General features: G+C 34.1%; 2 protein-coding genes across 2 annotated transcripts; both read right to left on the bottom strand.

Moving 5' to 3' along the window:
• LOC129316139 (putative calcium-transporting ATPase 11, plasma membrane-type) lies at positions 1 to 8,283 on the bottom strand. The gene is made up of 7 exons (XM_054960414.1): positions 7,911 to 8,283; positions 5,301 to 5,355; positions 3,216 to 5,158; positions 2,969 to 3,127; positions 2,207 to 2,378; positions 1,813 to 2,111; positions 1 to 934 (listed from the first exon to the last, which is right to left on the bottom strand). The coding sequence occupies exons 1-7, from the start codon at positions 8,082 to 8,084 to the stop codon at positions 626 to 628; spliced, it is 3,111 nt and encodes a 1,036-aa protein (XP_054816389.1). The 5' UTR covers positions 8,085 to 8,283; the 3' UTR covers positions 1 to 625.
• Positions 8,284 to 11,129: 2,846 nt separating this feature from the next.
• Positions 11,130 to 17,337, bottom strand: LOC129315722 (probable glycerol-3-phosphate dehydrogenase [NAD(+)] 1, cytosolic). The gene is made up of 5 exons (XM_054959700.1): positions 15,865 to 17,337; positions 14,023 to 14,244; positions 12,843 to 13,090; positions 12,346 to 12,485; positions 11,130 to 11,744 (listed from the first exon to the last, which is right to left on the bottom strand). Exons 1-5 carry the CDS (start codon positions 16,541 to 16,543, stop codon positions 11,618 to 11,620), a joined length of 1,416 nt encoding a protein of 471 aa, XP_054815675.1. The 5' UTR covers positions 16,544 to 17,337; the 3' UTR covers positions 11,130 to 11,617.
• Between the last annotated feature and the right edge of the window lie 3,067 nt (positions 17,338 to 20,404).

Here is a 20,404-nt window from a genome sequence, read left to right as displayed (position 1 = left end):
TAGAAAGAAATAAGAAATCGGACCAACAATTCTGGCTCCGTTTCTTCATGATGACTATTATTGTAAGGATCCAAAGAAAATGAATATCACTTGATTATATTTTTCCAATTATCTCTCCAGGAGACATCTTACAAAATTGAATAAAATAATGTTACTAGTTCAAACATAACCATGCAGTTGCACCCTCGCAATATTCTACTTCTATATATAAAAACAACGTATCCTTTATAAATCTAAAAAGTAAAAAACAAATCCAGAAATGAGGCAAATGAACCTATACTTCCAGACTCAAAAGAACGATACTGTACCCTAGAAATGGGATTTAGAATGGAAAAGAAGGCAGAGAATATCACATACGCTCATGCACGTCCATACTTAGGAGACGAGAGATCTGTAATAAGATCAGTGTGTTGGATTTCATGTTAAACGCCATAATTTTGATAGAAGTAGGTAATTGCTTGCTTCTACCAAAATTATGATTTTAGTGATTATTAAAAGCAGACACGCTTATAATGTGAAAGTAGAAGAGCAACTAAAGAACTGATGATTAGTTAATGATGAGGAAGAACTAAGAAGCCCATTATATCTACCAAAATTGCAGTGAACTGCTGCGTACGTCTTTGTTTCAGGCAAGCTCTGGGCCACTGGGGATGGGTTCGTAATCGTGATGGTGATGGTCGTCGCAACGAGCCTCTGGGAGGGGAATGCATTTGACAATGGCAGCTAAGGGTAAGCTTACTAGGCCAATTAAGACGCTTGATAGCCACAAGTCCCAGCTTAATGGTACAGTTTGAGCAAAAGTACCCAGAAATTCAACAAGTATGGCTTGGAAACATATTGTTGAGGCCAAAACTCCCAGGAAGATCCAGCTGCTTAACATGCCTCGGAAGACATTGATCTTCTCCATGTCACGGCTGTTTATTTCGTTGAATACCTGATAATTTACACAGTACGGAGAAATTGCATGACACGAGAAATGATGGTTTTCAAATGCTAGCTAGTAGTGAGAATTTCTTGAGATTGTTTTCCTTGGTATTTATTACGGGTTCTTTAATAAAAATATATAATTATTGGAAGAGAAAGAGAAGTACAAGGCAAAAAAATTAACGCTGAAAAATGGGGTCACAAAAATGTTTTGCTTTTTGTCACACACAAACACACAAATTAATTAGATAAACTATTACATAATTCAAAAAGCAAAATCTCAAAAGATTATAAAGGCCAGCTTTATATTTTCAGCTTTTACATTGTCCTAAATATAGATCCATATGCAGTCATTGCTTAAAACACTAAAAATTCACCCAAATATATTAACCTTTGGTTAATCAGGACATTACTTCAAATCAAGATACAAAGACCCAAAAAAAAAAAAAAAAGCTACCATAGCAAGTACATTAACACGAACAGTTATAAAAATTTCAATAAGTTTTATAATACATATCCTTCTATTCACAATAATGCATACGAAGTTTTGTAAATAATTAATTCTTCTGAAAGCGTTAAAATGCAATCGAATTTGCTGTAATTTTTTATATATGTTCCATGAAAACTAAAGATAGAATAATGGGTACTTTCAGTCGCAAGAAAATACACTTCTCACAAAATTGCGACCATACAGTGGCAATTTATAGAACGAACAAAGTCTACAGTATATTAGATCGGTTTCTTTATAAGCCATATAGGAATGCAAGGCCTATATAGCGTATAAGAATAATCGGAAGACAATGCTGACGAATGATCTTTAAGAAAAGCATATTCATGGTCTACAACAGGGGGAAAAAAATACAACAAAGATCTAAATGTTAGGTGTACCTGGCAAAATACGAAGGTGTTGAATATGAAAGTATTCAGAACAGAGGTGGCATCAGAACCATAAAGCTTCAAAATCTGTTTACCACGGAATTTCAGAACCAAAAGAACAGCTATCTGATAAAGGCTCTGACCAATTATATTCCTCCACATGATCCCGGTAATGAGGTTGACATTCCTTCCAATAGGCGGTCTTGTCATCAGCCCATCATGGGGTGGTTCAGTAGCCAGAGCCAAAGCACCAAGAGTGTCCATTATCATGTTTACCCAAAGCATTTGAACAGCAGTAAGAGGAGCAGAACCTGAAATTGGAATTCTACATAATTAATCATTCATTTGGCTAGGTAAGAGTAAAAGGATGGTAAAAGATTGTCTCAAGAGTTAGCTGGTATAATACCTGACACACATGCGGAAACAAAGTTGAGGATGAGAGCCACAACATTAACAGTTAATTGGAACTGAACAAACTTCTGAACATTGATGTAAACAGAACGGCCCCATCTGGCAACGTTCAGTATGGTTGCGAAGTTATCATCCATTACAATGACATCCGCATTTTCTTTTGCAACCTGCAGGACGAGAAAAGAAGTTTAGTAAACAAGTTAACGTTGAAGTGAAACGAATTAATAAGTCAAACTATCGAAGCATGCAGACTAATTGATTCAAGTTGTCATTGGCCATACATATATTGAATTACCTACCAAGTATATATTATGCATGATGTTGTATTGTGTTCTAAAAATACCGCCGGTGCAAGAACTATAGCTTCATGCGACAATCGGAGAAATATATTTAATCCTACAACTGGGATGACCAGTGGTGCGATGGAGCATAATGTGACTTCCGAACCAAAGCAATGGTTCAAGGACAAAGTTCTCTGAATGATAATAAGACTGTCGTGTATAATTTTGGTCCTCTATAATATTTCGTGGATGAAGCACCGACAAATTGAAATAAATTGAAGTAATAGGCCCGACTTCAGTCGAGTACTTCATGGTGCAGAGACGGAACCCACCATTATATTCTTTATCAAAGTGAAGTTCTTCCAATTAGGATCATGAATAAGGAGAGCAAGCAGATATTGACACATAAAATCAATGAAAAATTGATGATAAGTGGCCGAGTTCAATGGCAAAAATATAGATTGCGTCTTACAAACCTCCGTCCCTGCTATGCCCATAGCAAGGCCAATATCCGCCTCACGCAATGCTGGAGCATCGTTGGTCCCATCACCAGTTACTGCAACAACTTCGTCGAAGTCCTTCCTCAAATGGGTCACTAGAGTGTGCTTGTCCAGAGGCAAAGATCGAGCCATAACCTATTCACATTAAGCAAAACCTTTTTGTTAACTTATATCCTATCGCTAAATCAACATCGGTAAAGTTATCCATGACAAATATTAAAACCTGTATTTTTGGTATGATCTCCTCCATGTCCTGCTGGGTCATCCTACGAAAGTCAGGCCCTTCAATGGCCATCCCATCTGTCAAGATACCGCATTCTCTAGCTATTGCTTTAGCAGTGATAATGTTATCACCAGTTACCATCTTTACCGAAATACCAGCTGCTTTACATGTTTCTACAGCTTCTTTTACTCCAGGCCTCAGAGGATCCTTGATACCAACAATAGCTAACAATGTAAAATTCTCCTCTGGAATATTATCCCCATCAGAAGCTCCTTCGATATCTTTAAAGGCAATTGAGAGAGTTCTTAGAGCTTCGGAAGCAAAATCATTGATAACTTTTGTGACGTTCCTTCTTTGTTCTTCAAATAGACGAACAACTTTGCCATTTGTATCAACAAGTTTGTCGCACATTTCCAGAACTATTTCTGATGCTCCTTTACAGAATGCTCTTGACCTACTGGCAGCACCAGGAAGAGCCACAAGCACTGACATCTTTTTTCTGTTCGAATTGAATGGTTCAATCTTTAAGATCTTATACCTCTCATTATAAACATCAGAATCACCTCCAACAAGCAATCCAAATTCCAGCAGTGCCTTCTCTGTCGGAGTACCCATAACCTTGTTCTTTCCATTTTCACCGTTGACCACCTCTGAGCCAGTATTCTGAAATATTGACTGCAAAAAGAGGTCAAATATCTGTTCCGAAATCGACGACTTTAACAAATTCTCAATGTTATCGTTTCTTATTTCCTTAGTTTGCTCGCAAATCCATATTTTATGTACAACCATGTGATTTGTCGTCAAAGTTCCTGTTTTGTCTGTGCAAATAGAACCAGCTGAACCCATCGTCTCGCATGCAGAGAGGTGCCTGACAAGTGCCTTGTCCTTCATTAATTTCTTCATTGCAAACGCAAGGCTTAGCGTCACTGCCAACGGAAGCCCCTCTGGAACTGCCACGACTATTATAATTACAGCAGTCGCGAAGAAATTGAGTATTTCAGATGCGTCGTGTAAGGACCATTGAGTGATTTCATGACGAAATATTTTACGAACTAAAAACCTCCCAGTTAGAACCAAGAACGTCAGCAGGGCAAAACCCAAGCCAATCTTTCCAATTATGGTCGCAACCCCATTTAGTTTGACCTGCAACGGAGTCTCATCATCTCCCACTTCGTTCAGAGTATCCATCAATCTTCCCCATTCAGTCCTCATACCAACAGAAGTCACTAGCATCTTAGCAGATCCATCTTGTACTTTGGTCCCAGCTAGAAGAAAGGGCATTTTTTCATCGACATGCACAGCCTCACTCTCGCCTGATAAGCTTGATTCATCAACTAGTAAGCTGTAACCTAATATGAATAGCCCATCTGCGGGAACTATGTCTCCAATTGACAAGTGAACAATATCTCCTACCACTAACTCATAGATCGAAATCTTTTGCCTATTCCCATCTCTAGTGACTTGAATGGTAACATTTTTCTTCTCATTTTCCAAATCCTTAAATTGCAACGACTGTTTATAGTCACTAACTGAAGTGACGAAGACAACTAAAAGAATAGAGAGTGCAATTCCCACTCCATCATATAAACCTTTTGGCCAACCTTCAGTTGGGATTCCAACTCCTATTGAAACTAGAGCACATAACAAAAGGATAATGAGAGTCAAGTCTTGCATTGCATCCCAAACGAACATCCAAAATCCTCTTGAGGGCTTCTCAGCAAAACGGTTAGAACCGAAGATATTTTGTCTGTGAGGAACATCACCTGAACTAACACCGCCTTTCAATGATACATTAATTGCTTTTGCCAATCCTGCTACTCCTCCAGTATGTTCTAAGCCTTTGCTATCATGTGATCGGCATATGTATGCTAATTCGTCGGGCTCAATAGCAAAACCTGATTCTTTGACCTCTCTGGAGAGTATGGACGTATCACGTTGCCCAGCTGTGTGAGAAAAGAAATCAAATTCCTTGCATTTATGAATTTAACATAATTCTGATGCACATTAACATAGATGTCAAATTAAACAAAAAAAAAACTAAAATAAAAAGGTGACTGAATCTACTCGGAATTAAGTGTAAAATACCGTCAATAAACTGCAATGCTGCTTTTTGCACATAAAGAGCTACTCGTACTTTTTCCTGTTCAAGATAGAAGTCCGAACATTAGTCAGGTGAGAATAAAAAGCGAACGATTATATGGACTTTGTTGCAACTTTTAAAAAAGGAGGCACGTGGAAAATCCTATGCAGGCAATCCATTCGAGAGCGGGAATAACTGAATAAGGTATCCAACAGCCACATGGCAGAAATTTTGGGTCGTGAGAGCTACGGAGAAATGGTAGCTGAGAGAAAGGGGCACAAAGCCACAGAGGCAGGCTAAACTTTAAAGTTTAAAGTTTAAACCTTTATTTTTATTTTTTGGCGAAAAAAAAAAGATTTTGTGTTGCGAATCATATAATCAATTATTCTAAATATAATAATAGGTACGTATGATTATGATTATTTGTATAATCATTTTTTTATACATTCGTATAATCATTTACAGCCACATTCAATTTGTTCTATTTTTTGATAAATTTATAACATATTTTTCGTGAGGCATAAAGAGTATACCCTACTAACACTAAAGTCTGTTTTTTTTTTTTCCCGTAGTATCGAGGCCAAATGGTAAACACATCCCAACAAGATTGTTACATCTACAAATTTTGATATTCATAGCATATTTTAATCTTTTACTAGAAATATTTGAACTGATGCTTTTAGTGGAATAATATAATTGCCATCAAACATATTTTTATTGTTATTAAATCGTAAATTATCAAATAGATAATGTTTAGGGTAGACTTCTACTAGCCAAGTTGGAGTTGAGACTCATAACATATTTTTATCCAAATATTGCTCTTAAAATAAATTATAAATAATTATCAATAGTTTAGTTACATTTTCAAAAATACTTATTAAATTATTATTGTTAAATTAAAATTTTAACGAAATCTTTTTGTCCCCATCGCAAGTGAACGCTATCAATTTTTTCCTCTGTTCACATACTTAGTGTATATATAATTGTCCTAATAGAATTATTTTGTCTTATAATTCACTCCTCTTCCTAGTAAAGTTGATAATTTCCATTTTACCAAAAAAAAAAGAGTTGATAATTTCGAACCTGCAGGAGCACTAAACTAATTTAAAAAAGATGGGGGACAACCTTGCAGAAGAGATTGACCAGAAAAAGTAGAGACAGGAAATACTACGATATACCATTGCCTTGAAAAGCATGCAAAGGAACATTTGATCCTAGTTACATGGGTTAGCTGGAACATGCACGTGCATAAGCTTAATAATTCTCGGCAAGTATTCCAAGTTAACTCAGCCATGCAACCATGACTTCACAGGACAAGAGATAAATAGGATGGTATAGTCCTGTAGAACCCTATATCTTATAATTACACTCTTCATCTCTTTACTCCTACTATTAATGTATCACATGCAGTTAATATTGTGAAGCTAGGGTATCCAAACTCAAATTTAACTTTCCTTTTGACACAAGAAACAATATATGTATATCTTTTTTCATTTGTTGTAAATCCGTTATGCCTAAGAAATAGGCGGCGTTCACCAACTGGCCCAACTCGGAGCGAGGAAAGAACAACAATGTAAAATAAAAGAGATATTAAAAACTGGATTAGAAGTCATTTCAAATGAAGTGATAAGACTTGATCATATAATCTTTAATTAAGTGAAAAAAGTTTCCTGCTAGAGGAGACAAGTTGGCCACCATTAGCCTAGATATTTATCTCACCTACGACTTTCGTAACATTTGAAAAGGCCATTATACGTCGTGTGAAGCCTTCGCGAAACAAAAGCTCGATTTGGTTTTGTAAATTTCAGTGTGGATCGAGGGCTCAAGTATTCAAAGCTTATTGATGTGAGATCAATGCTGCGTGCACGTGACTCTGATAGAAATAAGAAAATTATAAAGGACTGTATCTTTGTTTCGGGGTCAAATAAGAAAATTCACCGAACAATCGCTCCTATTAGTATTGAAAACTACTTATATAGAGCTGTACTCTTGTCTTAAATGGTACGGAAGAAAATGACGTCAAAGACTGGTAGCTAGAATTACCAGAAATGAGAAAAATCCCAGAAATGTCGAGCTATACTGTGTGAAAAAAAGCCAATAACCATTTAAACACGTTAACAATTTGACTGAGTTTGTGGGCGGCACGCTTCCCTGTTCTGTTATTCTTGTGGTTTAGGATAATAATTAACAGGCGCACATGGTGTGCCAGCAATCTTCCATCTCTATCTGTTTGACGAGAAAATTTCAAAAATGTACATGAAGGTTCATCTCCTAACAAAGAAATCCAGAGATCATAACCAGAACCTTCAGATTTCTCACTCTGATTGTGAAAATGCCGATCATAATATCTAAACCAATCACTAAATCACAGTATGAACAGTGATAAAAAACAGAGTAATCAGTTTTTTTTTTCTCATTGAGCAATCAGTTTCGATTCAACAAAACAGCAAGCCAAAAAAAAAAAAAAGACAAAACAAATCAAGTTCGTTTCGTTTCCAAAACAGGCATAAAGTATGTTAATAAATCAGTTTCAACATAACAGAGAAAGAAAAAGATCCAAATGCTAACACAGTTTCTGTAAGAGCTTAAAAAGAGTGAACAGAGTATTCTCAAACCTGGAGTTTCTTGCGCTTCTTCTCAGCCTCGGCCCGCTTGGCGAGGTCTGCGACCATGCGAAAGCGGCGGCGGGGATTCTTGACAATAGCGACAGCGGATCTCCAGCGGCGGAGGGCCGCCTCCGACGGCCGCTTGGAGGAGACATCGAAGTTTTCTCGGAGGTACTGCTCCATATTGCGTTGGCTCGCTCAATGTGCTGCGTCCTGGATCAGTGAGATGAGTCTAGAACCCGAAGCGATGAATCTGTTAGAGAATAACAGACAGGAAGCAGGAAGTGGAAGTGGTTTAGGAGAGAAAGGTTCAAACATCGCCGGATTTGGCGCGAATCAAAAGAGATGCAGTAGCTTGTTTAATTATAGATGTATATAGGCTCCTCATAGGGCTCAGTGCGATATGCTGATTTGCATGATAGAGAACAGTTGCTTTTTTCGTTTTTTTAAATTTATGTATCAATATCGTCACACAATCGATTGGCTCTGAATTTTCTACGCCTTGTAAGTTGTAATTGACAAATACTTGTAAATTTCTAGGAGCTTTCGTTTTTAGCAAAACATTTATAATAATAATTAGTGGTAGTAATAATAATAATATAAATAATATATTAGTAAGTCACTCCTAATTAGACCTATCAATTAAGCAGAGTCCAATTAAGCTTAAAAATAATCATGGCCGGCCTGTTACTTTAGAATAATAAAAGAGTTAGCCCTAGCTTTTTAATTCCTTTTATTATTTTTATTTTAAAAAATAATATGAAATAAATAAAAGAGTAAAATACTGAATATCTAACAAAAAGAAATGAAAATTCTAGACTTGATGTTAATAATAATGATAATTAATAAGATTTAACTGGTAATGCTAGTAAAATATAATTCTCATTCGTGTTAATTTTGATATTACTATTTGATATTAGATTTGAATATTTAAATTTTACATATTTATTGTGATGTGGATTGATTTAAATTTATTTTTTTAAATTTAATTTTATGCTAAAATATACATTTAATTCTTTAATTTTACATAACTTTTTATTTTAGTCTCTTAACTTTATAAGGCATCTTTTTAATCTTTTAACTTTGACACTATTAGTTTTATTCCCATAAATTTTTACATTAAACTTTCATTTATTAACAAAATATTTTAAATGTTGATATATTAAGTTTAGTTTTTTTAAATAACAATGATTGATACAAAATATAGTCATTTGAAATTAACGCTGTTAGGGTTAAAAAATTAAAAAGATAGTTTATAAAATTAAAGAATTAAATTGAAACATATAAAGTTAGATGACTAAAAATATATTTTAGCCTTTAATTTTATGTATAGTGATTTTTTTAGAATTATAATATTTTTTTAGTTTTTAAATTAAAAAATAAAAAAAATTAGGGTTGAGTGTTGTAGGGCCGACCTTTCAACCTTGAGAGTTTTAGGGCTGACTTGCAAAATTGAGTCCTAAAATATAATTAAGCTTATCAAAGTTGACCTATTTAAGCTTTAGTTTATTAAGGGTTAGCCTTAATTGATAGCTGTGATTTTGATTACCTTACTAAAATAATAGGATGCGGTTAAATTATTGATATTATTTTAAAAAAAGAAATGTCTTAATTTATTCTTATTAAATACATTATCTTTAAAAACATTTTCTTTTTTATATCAAACATTTTGTTCTATTCATAGAAAATTGTGAAGGAGTAGAATAAAAGGAAAGTAATTAATAATCCATAATTTTGACAAAATAAATTATAAAAATAATAATCAATTATTTCTAAAAGATAATTTATATGCCGATAGAATTTTACTTGTTTTTATAACATTTTGCAGCAATAATTTGAACTGGTTTCTTTTCATCATATCGTTCATAGTTAGCATGATGTGTGATGACTATGAAGTTTGAGAAATAAGCCTCATGAACAATGTGATTTATGAGAGTTTATATATTATACTCTTACCATTAAAAAATGTAAGAAATTTTTTTAAAATGTTCCATATTAAAAATAATCTAAGATATTTTTAGTGTTTTAAAGAGTAATTAATATTTTTTTAAAAGTATCCATAATAAATAAATCATTTTATATTAATTTTATAGAAAAATATCTTATTAAATAAGAATAAATATAAAAAAATATTAATTTAAAGATAACTAACTACTTTATTGAAGTAAATTTTAATTAAAAATATCTTATATTTTTTAACGGGGGAGCATATAAATTTTTCCCTATATAAATATAGACTAAATTTAAATAAATTTAAATTCAGTAACACTTGAATTGTCTTACTAAAACTTGTTATCCACTTAAATTTATATTTTACGATTTTTTTGGCCAAATTTATATTTTATGATATTATATGGGTTTTTCTTGATTAAGACTTTATTATATTGAGGTTAACTTTTGTCACATATTTAGTAATTTAATCACCACAATTCTTTTTGATTAGTCTCATTTTTAAAAAAAAAAAAAACAAGTGTGATTCTTGTAAAAGAGACGCATACGAGTTCCGACCTTCGAATAAAGTTGGATATTCAGACCAACTTAAAATAAACCGAATTATTTCAAATGCTTATCATCAGAATGTGTCAAGACGTTGCTAATATTCATCTAAACTGGCAAATAACATGCTGACCTGGAAAACTAAAAGGGATGAATATGACCTTAGACACAATGGTGATGTAGGCGCCTAACATGTGGTGGCAACATGAATCAAACCAATTCCATTCTGATTAATATTTTGTGATGAGCATAAAAAATAGACTCTTTTGATAACAAACTTTATTTTCCTCGAAATACTAAAACCTTACTATATAATCAAAGACTGAGATTTAAACTCCAAACCACTTGCTTAAGTGATAAAAATTCTTACAACCATATCAACTTTAGCTGCTCCATTCTGTTTAACTTTTAACCACAGATAATTCATTACAAGCTTTAACATTAGAAATGAAATCATTTAACTTCAGATTCTAAGAAATAAGTAGTGACACATCACTTACAAATATTTGACCAGGAAATTTTCATTTTCCCCCTAATTTCAAAAAGCCAAACATGAGTGGCATCTATTCCCAAAACAAACAAAAATCAAGAGCGGGGAAAAAAAAAAAGGAATGCAATTGCCATTCAACTTGTTCTATCCAACCCAGGAGAGAATCTTTCAATTATATGAAAACTAAATTCAAGTTCCCTGCATTACTCAAAATCTTATGAATGTGCCTCACTATTTACAACTTACAGCTTACAAATAGTTTAAATTGTTTGAATTTTTACATTATATATCAATGTTATTAATATCCAGACAAAAAAGATGTCCATACACACACACACACACACACACACACACCTAATATATCTATAGGAAGTTATATTGTTCACAAGTAATGAAACAATGCAACTGGTTATAAAGGGTTTCATACACCTGCTCTACCATGTAGTTTAGCCAATAATTTTGACTAAAATGAACCAAGAGACATCAAATCAAAATCACAGTAGCATTCTAAGCTAGTCTAAAAAAAGTATCAGTCCTGATGACCATGATAAGAATAGTTCCTTCTATATTCATTCAAACAGGAGATTTGTCCATCACTTGGGATTACCTCTATTGCAGGAAAGGTTCCAACTTCAAAGAACACTCATTTTTAACATTTGAAAACCTATGAAAAGATGTCAAAACTCAAAACCATAAGCCAAACAAAAAACCCCCACACACAGATTACGATTCAAGGCTGTTGGCCAAGGAGAGAAGGCCTGTAAAAGACATGGCTTTGAGCAATCTCGATACGGTCACGTGGATCATTCATGGTCTCATCTCTTAGTGCGTCAAGAATGGCCCGTGGAGAAGATTCCCTGAAGATTCAAAGTCAGCAAAACCACAGAATATGTTGGTTCCATTCCACATTATGCAGGGCTTATGTATTAATTCCAGCCAAAGGATCAACGGAGGGTTTATATACAGATGTTTATTCTTGGACTAGGTCAGGCTTCAGCTAGAACCCAATAGTCTTAAGCATTGGGCCAAAACCAACCCCAAGTGACGTGAATTCAACATGTTTGCTTTGATTTACTAGAGGAAAATTGAACTTAATACAATTAAAAGTCAAAAATTAGACGTAATAAAAGAGAGAATGAAGAATGAGAATGAATAAAGACTGCCAAATTGAGGGAGTGACAGAAATTCATTGAACTTTCAGCCCAAGCTAGAGCCAGGCGATGAGTGCATAAGCGCAATATGATGATTTTGAATTTTTAAGCCCACAGTCCACCAAATGTTTAGGCCCTTGCTTGGTTCCACCACGTTAACCAAGCATATCCATGAGCCAAACGAGTCCTCAAACAGCTCTACTCTCAAGCCACAGCAGGCCGAGTCCCATTATCCATCATTTTTTTCAGTACTAAATGAGGAAAAAGGAAGGGGGATGGAGAACGCTAAGGTAGCCAAGTTTATTACCTTATTATGAGTATTTTATGTAACATCTTCAAGATGGGGCAAAGCTCCACTGGGGCAACAAGCTTGTTTTCTTCAGGATTTAGGACATTTAAGCAGGACTGACTAAGTAATTCATAAAATGCTTTGACTGCAGATACTCCCTACAATATACAAAGCAGAAAAATCATTATTGACAAGCTGCAGCAGTAGAACCTTAAGATGGTCTTTTCCATGTGTATTCTAATTTTGGAGGTATAAGTGGTAATAAAGCAAATCGAGATATAAATTGATTTTAAACTAAACCAATGAGCTAGAATCTAATTTACATGAAATTCAAAGTTTTTCTTGCTTAGTATGCTCAAATACTATATAAATGTATTTTTAAGAGCTCGGAAAACTAAAATTCAGTACCTACAGAATTCCACTCTGTCTGATTCTCTCCAATCAGATCAAAGATAAATGAACTTTTCCTGTGCCAGAAGAATCATTAATTTAAAAAGAAACAAAGAAATCTGCACCTGAATCATCCCCTTGCCCTTGATGCTATCACCCATTTCAAGGCTCAATTCCCCCTCGGCCAGCTTTTGTCCATACCAAGCATTACGACCTTTCAACAAGGTTACATAAGTATCAGCCAACAGAGGTCCTGCAAGTTTCTCTGGTTCTTCCGCCAACAGATGTGTGATAAAAATCATCTCTGATGTACAGTGTGCAAAGTACACTGATTTACTGGTGGCACTTTCCTTTGTTAGAGCAGCTACCATTCCTGTTTCATTGAAATTTATGAATGTGTGTGTGTGTAATATTTATATAAATTACAATATTTAAAATTTAAAATTATTATTAAATCAACAAAGCATTTTTGCAGGGTAGCATCCAAAGACCACACACAGAGCAGTCTTCAATCTGAAAAGCATGTTATCAACCTTTCAACTGAAAGCGAGTCAATGTCATAGGGTGCCAGATGTTTATATCTGTAACCATACTTGCAACAACAATGTTATCCAACCAAAAAAAAAAAAAAAAAGATGTCATCAATCGCTTAAGTTAGAGAAACAGAATAACACCTGTATGTTTCTAAATGAAAAACCGTTTCCCCATAAGTCCTGAGATCTTCATAGATTAATATATTCTTCAATACATTTTCAGATGTCACCTTTACACAAGAATTATAATGCAGCCAATTTCTAACAGTGGATATTAAGATTGAGTTGTTGGTTTATAACTAATGAAGAAATAGTGCTTGTGTTAAAAAGTTCATGTCTCTGATACATACATAGTACATATAAGCTCTACATAAGAGAAGAGAGAAAGCGATGCATTCCAAAATAACAACATATATAATTTTTTTTTCCTGACAATTGCACGTGTTAGGCATGTATCAACAGTGACTTGTAACAGAGTCCATGAAGTCCTCTCTTTTCATCCAATAATATTAATGTACCAGCAGGGATGTTAAGAATAATTGATGACCAGCATTTCTTCCCCATTTATCTTTTCTTTCTTTCGATTTCTTTTGCCCTTTTATGGGAAGATTCCTGTATCTCTTTTAACTAGAACAAAGTAACTAAAATTTCAATACAGAAAACACTAAAGCAATACCATATAATGATCCAGAATGGCCCCTACCTTACCCATGCTTCAACAAATATGTGCTCATTGGCTTCTGTCGGGCTAATAAAATGATCTAAACTTTACCTGCTCCAATAGCATAGACATTCTTCAGTCCACCCATAACTTCATGAGTAACAAGATCGCCATTATCCCACACAATAAAGTGGGGCTGCCTCAAAAACTTTGCCAATGGTTTCCGCCATTTTTCTGCTCCACATATTCGAGCATTTGCATATTCCTTGTTGTAAATCTCTGAAGCAATGTTAGGTCCTCCAAGATAAAGAATGTTCTCCATGGTCACTCCAGCTGTGAAGCATGAGATCAGACAGTGAAGGTAGTGGAAACGTACATACAGCACACATATATGCCATTATCATACAAGCATAAGCACATAACTACATTAGGATTCACCCACTGAATGGGGAGCACTTCATTTAAGTTTATGTTTTCTTTTCCAGAAAAGATAAACTATTACTGTAAAGTTAAAAATCATATATATGATATCAGCGATACAGATTACACACTTGGCATGCTTTTGATTATTAAACTGAGATATTCATACATACAAAGTTCGTACCTATTTTATCATTACCTTGACATTCTCACTTTGCATCAATACTCATATTGGTAAATAGGTCAGCTAGTATATAAAAAAATTAAAGTCGATACAAAATAGTATAGGTTCAATGCAACATGGTATATAAGTACAGAAAAGATAAACCCATACTGTGTTACGACGAACAACTGAAATTAGAACAATCATTTCAGTCTACTTTGATATACTAAAATGGGGAAGAGCTTAACCAAATATACTAAATATATTTTTGTCCAATCAAATCAAAACAAGCAAATTTTAAAGTGTTAATAATATTACTAAAAATAGTTTGTTATGATATAAAAAAATCTATAAAAAAATTGAAATGTCTTGATTTAATTAGAAGCAAGCTTCTTAAGTACATAAATCTAAGTACCTAAGTTTTTTCCTGCTAAACTTCCGTTTTGAGGAACTAAAGCACAGCATCAAAATATAACAGGGATAACCATGCTTCAAAAGAGTATGAATGCTCGAACACAAAGAAAAATATGCCATCAGGATCTTAAATTTGGTTTGGATAATCATAAGAAGAAATTGTCTCTGGTAAGCAAATGAAAAGATTTTTGTTGGGAGTATAATAGAAAGCAAAAGGTGAAAAAGACACCTGGCTAACAACATTCATCGTCTGGCTTGTAGAACCAGGATTACTAACAAATGGAGAGATTTTACCCCAAGTGATCATAGAATTTCAAATCCTTCCAAATTGACACCCATCAGCAAAGGAAAATTTACCAGAACTTAGTTTACTGTTATCTTTCAGGTATCTTACATGATACCTCATTGGGACACCTTTCCACTGGATCCAACTACTTGTAAACCCCAGCTTTCCACTAGATAGCAAGTGACAAGAAATTTTCTGACTTTCCCAGGAAAGTTCATTGCAAAATGAGGTAGATAAAAAAGAATGAAAAATATAAACCAAAACCATTTAATGAGTGTAAGGACTGCAACAGGACTGGAGGCTCCTACTTCAAAAATGAAATGAAAATTCAGGTTGCTTACAGTAAAGGAAAACTCAGGAAAAAAAACAGAGACAGAGAGAAAGAGAGGAGGAGGAGAAAGATTTAGCTAAGCCATAAAAAAGGTTACCAAGTGACATTTTTTATGAAGTAGGAGCCTTCAGACCTGTTGCAGTCCTTACACTCGTTACCCAAACAAAAACAAAAAAAAAAAAAGTGACACTGGCAGAGGGCCAACTTAGCAACAAGATGCATTCAAAGGCACAAGAGAAAGCACAGACAGCAAAACAGGAAACTTCGGAGAGTAAATCATTCTATGAACATATACCACTACCCAGAGTGCATACTGAAATAAATCTTCTTTAAACTTACTTGCCCGATTAATCATCAGAGTGGGAGTTATTATTCGTGGCTCAAGACCCAATTCAGCCTCTACACCTTTTGCCAAGGAAATGATGACAGGAACTGTGATCCTCTCTTTCCAGTACTTACTAATTTCTTCAAATACCTCACGGGTCTCTGTTGATGGTAAACCATTGATCACAATATCAGCATCCCATACAGCCTCCTGCAAGTTCGTCACAACCTTCAGAGGACATAAAGGGGTATCAATCATATTCAAGCAAAACCCATCTTTCAAAATCTCATCCGCATAAAGTGTTCGATCACCTAATCTTGCCTCAACATATTTCAAATATGCACACCGCCTAATTAGCCTCCTCAATACATCCTCCCTTGAATTAATCACCTCAAACAAGTGCTCAGCAGTTGCTCTGTCAACAGTTCTCCCCGGTCTTCTCCATATCCTTATGTGAACCTTATCTCTTAAACTCCCATAAGCCTCCTGCAATAAAGCAGTAAATACACTACCCCAAGCACCAGCTCCAACTCCTACAATTCTCAAGGGATCACCCTCCACTTTGCCCATAAGCCGACGAAGCTCATCGACCCTCTCTTCCAAACCCCCATTTCCATTTTTAAGAGAACCATTTGGATGCGTATTCTCGCTCAAATCTCCATTAGTTCCAACCATCTTCGTTCCAAATGACATTTTAAAAGCCCAATGTTAAGATGAAAAATGCTGAGAGATATTAGCTAACAATCTAGAATACCCTGAAGTCTTGCTGGTAATTATCATCCAAGCTGCAGCCTCTTAAAACCAATTTCACATGAAAGCATCCATAAATCTCAAGAACATCAGAAGAATATCACAATTGGCAGTAGGTCTCCCGAGTTCTAACTAAAACAAACAATCCCTTTCAATCGCATCACAAGGAAAATACAGAATAAGATAAGAAGAATCAGGTTCAGGAATATTCAACAATTCCAATTGGGTTATTAAAGGGTTATAAGGGCTGTCAACGTGCAAAAAGTAACATCCCAAAAAACAATAAACTCAAATCCAAAAGTTCGGTGATCTAAACCCAACAAGCCAGTCAACAAGAAAGAATGGCGGAACAAACAAAGTATGTCGGCGGATCATCCAACGAGGCAAGTTGAACTTTTCAGCTACAAGGGAAGTTTCCTTTTGTTTCACGCATTTCCAAGAAAGAACTCATTCATTGAAATTCCTCACATAAGAAAGCGATCACTACAAATTTCCAGCGACCAGAAACCGGCTTTTTCCCAACTGGGAGAGAAAAGTAGGGATTAAGATATTGCAGGCAAATGCGTGTAATATACAAGAGAAAGCAACACAAGATTTGAAAAGGATTTCGTAAAAGCAGCAGCTTGTTCGTCCGTCGTCACCTTCGGAGGGCCAAGCGCAGTAATTGTTCTGTAGTCAATACCTCCGTGTCGCCTTGCGCAAGCGCCGTAACTTGCTGCTAACGTCATCGCTATCATGATTATCCATGTCAAATCTCAAATGTCAAGGCCACTGCTGATTTGGTGGGCAAAAAACGTAAAACTAAGAAAAATATGAAGATAGTGAAAGAACAGTGGATAAAAGTCGACTCTAAAATACCCCCCTTTCTCAAATTGTAAAATAACTTAAAATAGGAAAAATAATAATATAATTCTTTAAAATTATTTAAATGATATATTATTTCATACAATGATATAATTTTTTTGAAGTTTTAAGGGATGTTTTTATCACTAAAAAAATTATAAAAAATAATACTTTTACTCTTTATTTAATTTAAAAAAATTTATAACTTTGCATTCCTAACTTTTATTCATATATTAATAATTTTTATTTTTAAATTCACAATAATTTAATAGTTATTTGCAAGTTCTAATCTACAGGTCCTTATTTACATCAAGTATTGAAAATTTATAAATTTTTATTCACAACTTTTATTTTTATATTAACAACTTTTATTTTTAAATTCGCAATAATTTAATAGTCATCCGCAATTCTGTATCTGCAGGTTTTAATATACATTAGGTGTTGAAAATTCGTAACTTTTTATTTACAAATTTTATTCTTATATTAATAATTTTTATTTTTAAATTCACAATAACTCAATAGTCTTTCACAACTCCGTATATGCAGATTCTGATATGCATCATATGTTGAAAATTCATAACTTTTCATTCACAACTTTTGTTCCTAGATTCACAATAATGCAACAAAGAATTGTAATTTATCAATACCCTTTGTAAATTGACTAAATCAACAAAAATGAATTACCACTTTAATCTAAGAAATAACAATTTTTATTAATTTAAATGACAAGAAAACTTTAAAAAGTGACAACTATCTAAGATTTTTTGTCAATTACGTGATCTACAACTTGTATTAAAATACCCTATAACCCTTCTGACAAAAATATATGAAGGGTTGAATCTTCTAGTGTCATCCCAGCATGTCAACCATCTCTCATGCCAACCTGAAACAATAAAATAGCTATTTATTAACATGTTTATTTTCCAAACATCATAATTATATATCTATTATGTTTTATTCAGCAACAACAATTATTCTTATATTCACAGCTTTGTATTGGTCATTCACAACTTTGATTTATGCATTTATAACACAAATGAAAATAATATATCATTTATCATTTATCCATGAGTAAGCATCCATACTCAAGTACAGCAAAGAAAATGAAAACCTCAATCATGAAAAGAAAATGAAGATCTCAATTATTTATGTACATTAACCCACATCAATTTCAACTATTATATATGGGAGGAGAAATTTTCAAGGAGAATAAAAAACTTACCCACATACAGCACAGCTAACAAAGGAACCCATGTACATAAATTCAAAAAGAAATAAGATAGATGAGAAGGAGAAGGAGACGGAGAAGGAGAAAGAGATGGACCCGAAGAAAAGCATGAAAAAGAGAAGAGGAGGAGAACAAGAAGACAAAGCAGAGGCAAGAACGCACAAGAATGGCTCTGCATTAAGGTTTGAGATTTTTATTTTATTTGAGGGCAATTTGGTCATTTCTTTTAATTCTCTAATGATAGAAAAATTTTATGGGACTTCAAGAAAAGTATGCTATTTTGTGAGACTAATCTGTCATTTACATAATTTAAATGAATTTTTCTATCCTTTTTCCCCCAAAATACTTCCTTATCCCAAAAATATTTTCATAAATAAATTTTGAAAAATATTGTAGTATAATGATGATGATTATATATATACAACCAATTTTTAAAATTTATAATTTTATTTTAAAAAGTTAAATTTATAAAGCTTTATTATTAAATTTTATTGAATTGTGTAATATTGTATCAAATTATTTTATAATTTAGGATAACTAGGTAATATTTTAGTGCGGATGTTTTTTATTTAATACAAAATGAACTCCAAGCTAATCACTAGCTTACCCCTTGACTATTCCCCCCCAGTATCTTCATTCAAGATGTCGAGTAAGCCATCAAGACTATCAAGTATGGATGTGATACCAAGTATCAAACCAAGTGCAAGTTTGGTGAGGTAGCTTGTAGCATAATTCATGCTTCTCAGCACATGGGTAGCTTTCACAAGCCCGTTCCTTTGCATCTAATAAATCACCTCCATCACAACTCCATAATCACTATTTTCAGCACCATAGCCCTACATTATCAAATCCAAAGCCTTCATGGAATCCATCTCTAGTTTTGCTTTCTAGAAACCTATATCCCAAGCAAGACGTAGCCCATGAATGCATGCCCATAGCTTTGAAGATAAGCTATCGCCCTCTTCCATTCTACAAGCAAAGCCCCTAATAAACTTTCCATTTGCGTCACAAAGAAAACCCCTACACGCAGTATGCCCTTCCTTGTGTGAGAAAGTTATATCAATATTACATTTAATTTACTTAGGATTAGGAAGGTGCCACTTCAAGCCTCACATTTGCCTCACACTATTCCTTTAGCCCTTCCCCAACTCTAGCTCTACTTCTTGTTTGCTACTTATCATAGCTCAAGCATTATGAATTACAGTTGCATTCTCCACCCTATCATTTTCAAAAATGTGGAGGTTTCAATGTTTATAGATCCATCAACAAATTATCACAAATAAGCACCTCATTCATCATTACTCACAGCCTTCAGCATAGAAAGATTCCATCTAATCTAATCTTTTAAGCTCTAGACTAAAAAATTTTCTCCACTCTTTGGTTGAATCATGGTTTTCCAAAGTTGCTTCTTAATCTCACAATCCCTAAGAACATGGATAAGGTCTTCCATTCTCTGTCGATAACCTAAGTAGGTGTCATCATCATAGATCCCACATTTCTATCGCATATCATTTATGAGTAAGCTACCCTGTAAAGTTAGCCAAAGAAAGGACCAACACCAATAAGGAATCTTCAGCTTCCAGATCTTTGACCAGGTAGGATTGTTAACATCTAGAAGTTCATGTTATTTCATCACATTTTTCTTAGATTCTAATCCATTTTGGTTCAATTGTATATGTTTTTATCGCCTAAATTAGGAAAATGTGCATTTTGTTTTCGGCTTGTGTTCTTGC

Source organism: Prosopis cineraria, unplaced genomic scaffold, assembly GCF_029017545.1.
Source record: "Prosopis cineraria cultivar Desert tree isolate PC_DT_omini unplaced genomic scaffold, ASM2901754v1 PC7, whole genome shotgun sequence".
NCBI classification, from domain to species: domain Eukaryota; kingdom Viridiplantae; phylum Streptophyta; class Magnoliopsida; order Fabales; family Fabaceae; genus Prosopis; species Prosopis cineraria.
Note: the sequence above shows the minus strand (reverse complement) of the source record. Positions and strands in the feature narration are given on the sequence as shown.

Coding starts and splice junctions, on each gene's coding strand:
- LOC129315722 (XM_054959700.1), bottom strand. CDS start 16,543: ATGTCATTTGGAACGAAGATGGTTGGAACTAATGGAGATTTGAGCGAG. Junction 12,486..12,842: donor AGGGCAAGGGGATGATTCAG/GTGCAGATTTCT, acceptor TGTATATTGTAG/GGAGTATCTGCAGTCAAAGC. Junction 11,745..12,345: donor CATAAAATACTCATAATAAG/GTAATAAACTTG, acceptor TTGAATCTTCAG/GGAATCTTCTCCACGGGCCA.
- LOC129316139 (XM_054960414.1), bottom strand. CDS start 8,084: ATGGAGCAGTACCTCCGAGAAAACTTCGATGTCTCCTCCAAGCGGCCG. Junction 3,128..3,215: donor AGATCATACCAAAAATACAG/GTTTTAATATTT, acceptor TAATGTGAATAG/GTTATGGCTCGATCTTTGCC. Junction 935..1,812: donor ACACCTTCGTATTTTGCCAG/GTACACCTAACA, acceptor GTAAATTATCAG/GTATTCAACGAAATAAACAG.